This window comes from Scylla paramamosain, chromosome 10 (assembly GCF_035594125.1).
Source record: "Scylla paramamosain isolate STU-SP2022 chromosome 10, ASM3559412v1, whole genome shotgun sequence".
Taxonomy (NCBI): Eukaryota; Metazoa; Arthropoda; class Malacostraca; order Decapoda; family Portunidae; genus Scylla; species Scylla paramamosain.
This window is the reverse complement of record NC_087160.1, coordinates 17,632,100-17,642,256: the sequence shown is the minus strand read 5'-3', so window position 1 is coordinate 17,642,256 and position 10,157 is coordinate 17,632,100. Positions and strand designations below refer to the sequence as shown.

The 10,157-nt window shown below is 41.2% G+C and overlaps 1 protein-coding gene across 1 annotated transcript; it reads left to right on the top strand.

Moving 5' to 3' along the window:
- Positions 1-87: 87 nt before the first annotated feature.
- On the top strand, positions 88-10,157 carry LOC135104269 (E3 ubiquitin-protein ligase CHIP-like). Its single transcript, XM_064011464.1, has 7 exons — positions 88-308; positions 1,141-1,339; positions 1,864-1,991; positions 7,563-7,682; positions 7,859-7,915; positions 9,115-9,231; positions 9,652-10,157. Exons 1-7 carry the CDS (start codon positions 207-209, stop codon positions 9,775-9,777), a joined length of 849 nt encoding a protein of 282 aa, XP_063867534.1. The 5' UTR covers positions 88-206; the 3' UTR covers positions 9,778-10,157.

Here is a 10,157-nt window from a genome sequence, read left to right as displayed (position 1 = left end):
TATATATATATATATATATATATATATATATATATATATATATAAACTGGATGTATCAGATCAAATCTAACCCAACGATGTGAGTCATTAGGCATCAGCTGTTGCGCTTGGCGAGGCTCCCTGGCAGCGCCAGCCTGTGTTGGTGTCAGCTGAGGTAGTGTAAACAAACAAGGCTGAGGCTGCCGAGGTGCTGAGGAAATCGTCTAATGTCACGCATTATGACAGATTTGGAACTCAAGAACAGAGGCAATAAGCTCTTCTCCGTCAGGAAGTTTGACGAAGCGATAAAGTGCTACACAGATGCCATAGTAAGTAGATTGTAGGACATTTTTGTAGTTTTTTTTTTATAAAAGTATTTCACGCCTCGAGGGGGAAGACGAGCGGTGCCCCTAACGGTGTACATCAGACACTACTGGGACTGTTTTGTTGTCTCTATTATTGCAGAAATTTGGTAATACTAAGAGCCGTGAATGTATGGGGAAATAACTGTCACGTATAAGCAGGAATAATGACACGTTAGTTTTGGACCAGCCATGCACATGTGCAGGTTTTAATAAAAATAGGTAAATTACTTTGTAGCCGCCATTGTAATGTAGGATGAGTGGAAAGGTTGAAGAATATGAGTCATCTCTGACTTGTGGTAGCTCTGCATTTTTTTTTCTTTTTTCCTTGTTCTTTGATTTACATTTTAGTTTCAACATCAGGGTCTTTGGGAAGGTGGGTTATTGAAGGTTGACTAGATCGTCATTTTAAATGTCTTATTCCTTAAACTATAATAACTTCTTGGCAAACAGGCCATAGATATGTTAAATTTAGAGTTGAGTTAAGTTTAGACATTTTTTGTCTGCAACACATTGCAGCATTCTGAAGTACATGTGTGCCTGCAGTGTGGGCCAGTTTGTTATTTTATTCAACAAACAAATCCAAGTTTTTAACTAATTTTTGGCACTGCATAAGCCAAACAATAATGTAATATAGTTACTAAACATCACTGATATCAGATTTTACTGAATATACTGCAAAGTTCAAAAACTGTTATGCCTGTTCTTGAAGAATTATGTATTAGATCTATGTGATTCTGTATATATTCATTACCATTGTCATTTTAGTTATTGAAACATTAATTTTGATTTGTTTTAGGCCAAGAAACCATCTGTGGCTGTATATTACACCAACCGTGCCTTGTGCAACCTTAAACTGAAGAGATGGGACTTGGTATGTCAGGACTGCCGCACAGCGCTCGAGATAGACCCAACTCTGGTCAAGGCTCACTTCTTCTTGGGCCAGGCATTGCTAGAGATGGACAACTTTGATGAGAGTATAAAACATTTAACAAGAGGTAAGTTACTTGTGATTTCTACATAGTTTTACTTTTGGCTGTAGTAACGCCAGACTTTCATATTCCTTCAAGTGGTTGCTTCAGTAATGGGTCTGGTAATTTTAAAATTTTCACACTTCTTATATATGATACAGTTGTAATGCCATGCCCTTGCTGCTGACCATACTTCAGGTGTTTGCTGGTTGAAAATTGCAGAAATCTTGGCTATTTGGAAACAGTTTTGAATAATTTTAACTAAAGAGTAGTAAGTGAAGGCAATGATCTGTCTTAGGATGGTATTAATAATTTTTTTCTGCGATGTTACATGACTCAGTGTTTTTCTTAGAATGCTGTTATTTTTTTATTTGGGAGCATTTTTTAATAATGTAACTAATGAGAACAAAGCTAAGGTAATGACAGGTGATCGTCTGTATTATGTGATGGTATGAAACAATTTTTTTCTGTGATGTTAGATGACCCCAGTATTTTTTCTTAGAGTGCCGAGATCTTGGTAAGATTCATGAAGGTTGCTTGCTCCCCTGCAGCACATGACCTGGCCAAGGAGCAGAAGGTGAACTATGGTGATGACGTGGCCTGCATGATCCGAGTGGCACGGAAGCGCAGGTTCAACGTTGCAGAGGAGAAACGAATCTCACAAGAAATAGAACTGCAGGTGTGATTGATTTATTAAAGTGTATCTTATAGCATCCTCCTCCTCCTCCTCCTCCTCCTCCTCCTCCTCCTCCTCCTCCTCCTCCTCCTCCTCCTCCTCCTCCTCCTCCTCCTCCTCCTCCTCCTCCTCCTCCTCCTCCTCCTCCTCCTCCTCCTCCTCCTCCTCCTCCTTATGAATATTATCATCATTACAGTATTTAAAAAATATTTACACTATTGCTTTACCAAAGTGTATAGGTTTGATGGCTTCTTGCAGCTTCCCTTATTCTTTTATGTTCTTAGTATAGGTCCACTAGCCATGAAATTTATGTTACCCTGGTTATATAATTTTAATCAATTCACCAAACACTTGATGAAGTTCTTGTCTCCACAGATTTCAAATGCTAATGAAGGAAAGTTATAGTATGGACAGACCATTAACGATGAATATTTCTTGTGGTGGCTGCCATAAGTACTCTCTCTCTCTCTCTCTCTCTCTCTCTCTCTCTCTCTCTCTCTCTCTCTCTCTCTCTCTCTCTCTCTCTCTCTCTCTCTCTCTCTCTCTCTCTCTCTCTCTCTCTCTCTCTCTCTCTCTCTCTCTCTCTCTCTCTCTCATTGGAGAGAGTAAAGTAGTAAAGTTGATGATCATGATGACTGGTGAATTTTACACACACACACACACACACACACACACACACACACACACACACACACACACACACACACACACACACACACACACACTAGAGAGATAGAGAAGAAACAGGAAAATTATTTTTTCTGAAGGATGTTATCTCTCTGTTGAGCTTCCTTATGACTGCCATAAGGACTCTCTCTCTCTCTCTCTCTCTCTCTCTCTCTCTCTCTCTCTCTCTCTCTCTCTCTCTCTCTCTCTCTCTCTCTCTCTCTCTCTCTCTCTCTCTCTCTCTCTCTCTCTCTCTCTCTCTCTCTCTCTCTCTCTCTCTCTCTCTCTCTCTCTCTCTCTCAGCCAGGAGTGAGAGAGAGAGAGAGAGAGAGAGAGAGAGAGAGAGAGAGAGAGAGAGAGAGAGAGAGAGAGAGAGAGAGATAGAGGAAACAGAAAAATTATTTTTTTCTGAAGGATGTTATCTCTCTGTTGAGCTTCCTTTCTTTGTTTTTAGATCTCGTACTTCCCTTTTGGTCAAGGCTAAAGTACAGTAAAGTGTACGAGGCAGTAGATAATGGTGACAGTTATGATATCTTATATCTGGAGTTTAGTAAAGCATTTGACAAGGTACCTCATCAAAGGCTCCTAAGAAAGGTTAGGGCACATGGGATAGATGGGAAGGTGTGAGGCTGGATAGGGTCATGGCTTAGCGACAGGTGACAAAGAGTTGTAATAAACAGCTTGAAATCTGAGTTTGGTCATGTAATTAGTGGGGTGCCACAGGGATCAGTATTAGGGCCATTGTTATTTCTAATATATATCAAGGATTTGGATAGTGGAATTAGTAGTGATGTTAGTAAATTTGCGGATGACAAAAAGATAGGTAGATTAATTAGGTCAGAATCGGATGCTATTGCCTGCAAGGCAATGGCATCCCCTTTTCTGTTCCCTCCTACTTTCTCTATCCTCATTTTCAATCCAAAGCTGGATGCTGCGTTTATGTGCGCAATGACTTAACCTGCTCTTGTGCCCACGCTCTTGAATCTTCTGAGTTTTCCACCATCTGGCTACAATTACAGAGTCACTCTCAAACTAAATTTATCTTTGCTGTATACCTCTCACCTAACTCCTCTGACTATAAGAAATTCTTTGACTACTTAACTTCCAAATTGGAGCACATTCTGACCCTCTTCCCGTTTGCAGAGATCTCCATTCTTGGAGACTTCAAAGTTCACCACCAGCTTTGGCTTTCCTCTCCCTTCACTGACCATCCTGGTGAACTAGCCTTCAACTTTGCTATCCTTCACGACCTAGAGCAGTTGGTGCAACACCCTACTCGTATTCCTGACCGTCTTGGAGATACACCCAACATTCTTGACCTTTTTCCTGACCTCTAATCCTTCTGCTTATGCTGTCACGCTTTCTTCTCCGTTGGGCTCCTCCGATCACAATCTCATATCTGTATCTTGTCCTATAGCTCCAATCCCTCCTCAGGATCCCCCTAAGCGAAGGTGCCTTTGGCGTTTTGCCTCTGCTAGTTGGGGGGACCTGAGGAGGTATTTTGCTGACTTTCCTTGGAATGACTATTGCTTCCATTTCAGAGACCTGTCTTTGTGTGCTGAGTGCATAACAGAGGTGATAGTGTCTGGCATGGAGGCGTACATTCCTCACTCTTTTTCTCGTCCTAAACCTTTTAAACCTTGGTTTAAAACAGCTTGTTCTCGTGCCATACATGATAGAGAGGTGGCCCACAAAAGGTACTTAAGCCTTCCATCACCAGAATCTCATGCACTTTATATTTCTGCCTGGAACCATGCCAAGTCTGTTCTCCAACTAGCCAAAAACTCCTTCATTAACAGAAAGTGTCAAAACCTTTCAAGATCTAACTCCCCTCGTGACTTCTGGCATCTAGCCAAAAATATTTCCAATAACTTTGCTTCTTCTTCTTTCCCTCCTCTATTTCAACCAGATGGCACCACTGCTATCACATCTATTTCTAAAGCTGAACTCTTCGCTCAAACCTTTGCTAAAAACTCTACCTTGGACGATTAGGGGCTTGTTCCTCCCTCTCCTCCACCTTCTGACTACTTCATGCCACCTTTTAAAATTCTTCGCAATGATGTTTTCCATGCCCTTGCTGGCCTAAACCCTCGGAAGGCTTACGGACCTGATGGGGTCCCTCTTATTGTTTTCTGAAACTGTGCCTCCGTGCTTGCACCTTAACTAATCAAACTCTTTCAGCTCTGTCTGTCAACATCTACCTTTCCTTCTTGCTGGAAGTTTGCCTACATTCAACCTGTCCCTTAAAAGGGCGACCGTTCTAATCCCTCAAACTACCGTCCTATTGCTTTAATTTCCTGCCTATCTAAAGTTTTTGGATCTATTCTCTACAGGAAGATTCTTAAACATCTATCACTTCACAACCTTCTATCTGATCGCCAGTATGGGTTCCGTCAAGGCCGCTCTACTGGTGATCTGGCTTTACTTACTGAGTCTTGGTCATCCTCTTTTAGAGATTTTGGTGAAACTTTTGCTGTTGCCTTGGACATATCAAAAGCTTTTGATAGAGTCTAGCACAAAGCTTTGATTTCCAAGCTACCCTCCTATGGCTCCTATCCTTCTCTCTGTAACTTCATCTCAGGTTTCCTTTCTGACCGTTCTATTGCTGCTGTGGTAGACGGTCACTGTTCTTCTCCTAAATCTATTAACAGTGGTGTTCCTCAGGGTTCTGTCCTGTCACCCACTCTTCTTATTATTCATTAATGATCTTCTAAACCAAACTTCTTGCCCTATCCACTCCTACGCTAATGATACCACTCTGCACTTTTCCACGTCTTTTCATAGACGTCCAACCCTTCAGGAGGTAAACATCTCACACAGGGAAGCCACAGAACACTTAACTTCTGATCTTTTTAAAATTTCTGATTGGGGCAGAGCAAACTTGGTATTGTTCAGTGCCTCAAAAACTCAATTCCTCCATCTATCAACTCGACACAACCTTCCAGACAATTATCCCCTCTTCTTCAGTGACACTCAACTGTCCCCCTCTTCTACACTGAACATCCTCGGTCTGTCCTTTACTTATAATCTGAACTGGAAACTTCACATCTCATCTGTAGCTAAAACAGCTTCTATGAAGATAGGTGTTCTGAGATGTCTCCGCCAGTTTTTCTCACCCCCAGCTGCTAACTCTGTACAAGGGCCTTATCCGTCCATATATGGAGTATGCTTCACATGTCTGGGGTGGTTCCACTTATATTGCTCTTCTAGACAGGGTGAAATCAAAAGCTTTTTGTCTCATCAACTTCTCTCCTCTAACTGACTGTCTTCAGCCTCTCTCACCGCCGCAATGTTGCATATCTAGCTGTCTTCTACCACTATTTTCATGCTAACTGCTCTTCTGATCTTGCTAACTGCATGCCTTCCTTCCTCCCACGGCCTTGCTGCACAAGACTTTCTTCTTTCTCTCCCCCCTATTCTGCCCACCTTTCTAACGCAAGAGTTAACCAGTATTCTCAATCATTCATCCCTTTCTCTGGTAAAACTGGAACTCCCTGCCTACTTCTGTATTTCCACCTTCCTATGATTTGAATTCATTCAAGAGGGAGGTTTCAAGACACTTATTCATCAATTTTTGACAATTGCTTTGACCCTTTTATGGGACTGGTGTTTCAGTGGGCATTTTTTTTTATTGGATTTTTATTGCCCTTGGCCAGTGTCCTTCCTACATAAAAAAAAAAAAAAAGATTTAGATTGGATGAATGAATGGACGGACAGATGGCAAATGCAATATAATATCAATAAGTGCAAAGTATTTAGCGTAGGTAGAGGAAACCCACACAGTAGGTATACATTAAACAACCAAACTCTGGTAGGTACAGGGTACAAGAAAAATTTAGGAGTTATAGTTAGCTCTGAACTCCGTCTAGGAAAACAATGCATAGAGGCCAGAAACAGGGCAAATAGGGTACTTGGATTAATTTTTAGGAGTGTTAAAAGTAGAAGGCTGGAAGTAATGTTAAAGTTATACTTGGCGCTGGTTGGACCTCATCTAGACTACGCTGTGCAGTTCTGGTCCCCACATTACAGGAAAGATATAGGTCTATTAGAATGAGTACAGAGGAGAATGACTAAAAGAATACAGGGGATGAGGAGTATTCCTTATGAGGCAAGATTGAAGCTGTTAAATTTACATTCTTTAGAGAGATGTAGGTTAAGAGGGGACCTGATAGAAGTCTTTAAGGGTTATAACAAGGGGGATGTAAGCAAAATTCTTAGGATCAGCAACCAGGGTAGAACAAGAAATAACGGGTTCAAGCTTGAAAAATTTAGGGTTAGGAAGGAGATAGGAAAAAATTGGTTCTCATATAGAGTGGTAGATGAGTGGAACAGACTCAGTAATCATGTTGTTAGTGCTAGGGCATTAGAGAGCTTTAAGAGAAGATTAGACAGGTTTATGGATGGGGATAATCGATGGAAATAGGTAGGTATATTTCATACAGGAACTGCCACGTGTAAGCCTGGTTGCTTCTTGCAGCTTCCCTTATTTCTTATGTTCTTATGTTCTTTATTTCCTTTACCCTTGCATCTTTCTTCACATTTCAGTTCCATTCCACCAACCCAGCTTAGGTCATGCTGCTTATGAAATACTGTAATGGTGGGGCTGAGGTATATATTAATATGTAATAATCATCGTAATGATATCTCACTTTTTTCTATCCCTTGTACATCCTGCCAAGGTTCCCCTAAGCTTAATTGCTAAATATAATTTCATCTTCACCAGCCACAATAATTTTGGGGAACTTAGCCCCTGTGGTTGTGGAGGGTTGTGTATATCCCTGCATAAAGCATCCTATTAAACATATGTACTTAATTTAATTCAGCCGATAAGAGTGAAGGAGATTGAACAAGAGGTACATTTCCAACTTATGCTAAACTTCGGTACTGAATGCATGTGTTATTTTTCAGACTTACCTCAACAGACTAATCTTGGAAGACCGAGACAGACAGATTGATGAAGTGCGAAGGAAATATGAGAATGACGAAGACAGGTCACAGGAGGAGGTGATGAGGATAGAACAAGAAACAGTGAGTGGAAGCTTGTGAAGTCTTTGTAGGATTTCCGCTTGCCTTCAATATGTTACTTTGACTTGGTGCTTATATGTTTACCTAGTTCACATTTCCTACTTATATCAGTTGATTGATTGACTTAAAAAGGGAGGGTACCACAAATTTTTTATCAGTTAATGTCATTTCTCCTTCAGGATAACTACATCACAGAAGTCAACACCATGTTTGCTCGTCTGGATGAGAGAAGAAGAGTAAGTAGTGGCTGCGTTTATGTATTAGGCAGTGGATTGATGAAGTGAGGAGTGAAATTAGTTATGTGGCTTACCTCATGTTTTGTGCTCTTCATATTTATTTTATTTTATTTTATTTTTTTTATGTAGGAGGGACACTGACCAAGGGCAACAAAAATCCAATTAAAAAAAAAAAGACCACTGAAATGCCAGTTCCATAAAAGGGTCCAAAGCGGTAGTCAAAAATTGAAGGATAAGAGTCTTGAAACCTCCCTCTTGAAGGAATTCAAGTCATCGTAAGGTGGAAATACAGAAGCAGGCAGGGAGTTCCAGAGTTTACCAGAGAAAGGGATAAATGATTGAGAATACTGGTTAACTCTTGCGTTAGAGGTGGACAGAATAGGGGTGAGAGAAAGAAGAAATTCTTGTGCAGCGAGGCCACGGGAGGAGAGGAGGCATGCAGTTAGCAAGATCAGAAGAATAGTTAGCATGAAAATAGCGGCAGAAGACAGTTAGAGATGCAACATTGTGGCGATGAGAGAGAGGCTGAAGACAGTCAGTTAGAGGAGAGGAGTTGATGAGATGAAAAGCTTTTGATTTCACCCTGTCTAGAAGAGCAGTATGAGTGGAACCACTCCCAGACATGTGAAGCATACTCCATACATAGACGGATAAGGCCCTTGTACAGAGTTAGCAGCTGGGGGGTGAGAAAAACTGGCGGAGACGTCTCAGAATGCCTAACTTCATAGAAGCTGTTTTAACTAGAGATGAGATGTGAAGTTTCCAGTTCAGATTATAAGTAAAGGACAGACCGAGGGCATTCAGTGTAGAAGAGGGGGACAGTTGAGTGTCATTGAAGAAGAGGGGATAGTTGTCTGGAAGGTTGTGTTGAGTTGATAGATGGAGGAATTGAGTTTTTGAGGCATTGAACAATAACAAGTTTGCTCTGCTCCAATCAGAAATTTTAGAAAGATCAGAAGTCAAGCGTTCTGTGGCTCCCCTGCGTGAAATGTTTGCATGAAATTTTAACCATTCATCTTGCTCTTGATGATGTGGATGGTTATAATGATGAATGTTTGTGTTCATAAGTGGGAAGTTCTGGATTATTTGTGTGGCCAGATCAGTTTTGAGATTATACCGATGTTTTTCATTCCATATTCATACCATTCACTTTGCTCTCGATGATTTGGGTGATGCTAATGATAAATATTTGTGTTCAGAAGCGGGAAGTTCCGGATTACTTGTGTGGCAAGATCAGCTTTGAGATTCTGCGAGAGCCAGTGGTGACTCCCAGCGGCATCACCTATGACCGTAAAGACATTGAGGAACACTTACAGGTAAGTTGAAGGGTGCCATTCTTTGTTATGAACTCTGAGATGCATAGTATATTTAGAAACAAGTACACTGATAACCTGGTGATTTAAGAAGAATTTGCCATTATGGTTTCATGGTGAGTTGGTAGTAATAATGCTCATGATAGAGTAATAACCTAGTTTCTCAATATGATTAAATCTGAGTGTGGCAGTAACAATGCTCATTCATAGTAGAGTAATAACCTTGTCACTGCAGCATGTGATTCACTGATGCACTCCATCTCTGAGAAAGAAGCACCCAGAGAGATGAGGGAATTGTATCAGTGAATCAGATGCTAAGGATCGTTGCCATGATCTGACCATTATTACTATTCATTTTATGTTTAGTGTGTGGACTTCTTTAAACCCCTTTTCTCATTCTCTTTTTTTGCCTCTGGTGTTCAGCGTGTGGGCCACTTTGATCCCATCACCCGAACAGACCTGACGGTGGATCAGCTGATGCCCAACTTAGCCATGAAGGAAGTGGTTGATGCCTTCCTGTCAGAGAATGAGTGGGCCCTTGATTACTAGCCTGGTGTTGCCAATACCACCACCACCACCACCACCACCACCACCACCACCACCACTGTTATCATCCAAGTCATTCATATTGGTACTTAGCATGGCTGAAGGCAAAGTCAATTGGCAGTTTATGGTGATGGCTGTGTGTTGGAGACATAACATACCTTTGGGGGAAATGTATCACTTGCATCAGTCCACCATCAGTACAAGGCTATAGGTGTAATTTTTATATAGTGAGTATATGTAAGTGATTGAAGGAAGGGAGGGAGGTGTCTTCAGGTGACTATGTTTTTTCACACACACACACACACACACACACACACACACACACACACACACACACACACACACACACACACACACACACACACACACACACACACACACAT

Excerpts from the sequence above, each read along its gene's own strand:
- LOC135104269 (XM_064011464.1), top strand. The coding sequence starts at position 207 with ATGTCACGCATTATGACAGATTTGGAACTCAAGAACAGAGGCAATAAG. Across the intron at positions 1,340-1,863 it reads TATAAAACATTTAACAAGAG|CACATGACCTGGCCAAGGAG; the intron begins GTAAGTTACTTG and ends GCTCCCCTGCAG. Across the intron at positions 7,916-9,114 it reads GTCTGGATGAGAGAAGAAGA|AAGCGGGAAGTTCCGGATTA; the intron begins GTAAGTAGTGGC and ends ATTTGTGTTCAG.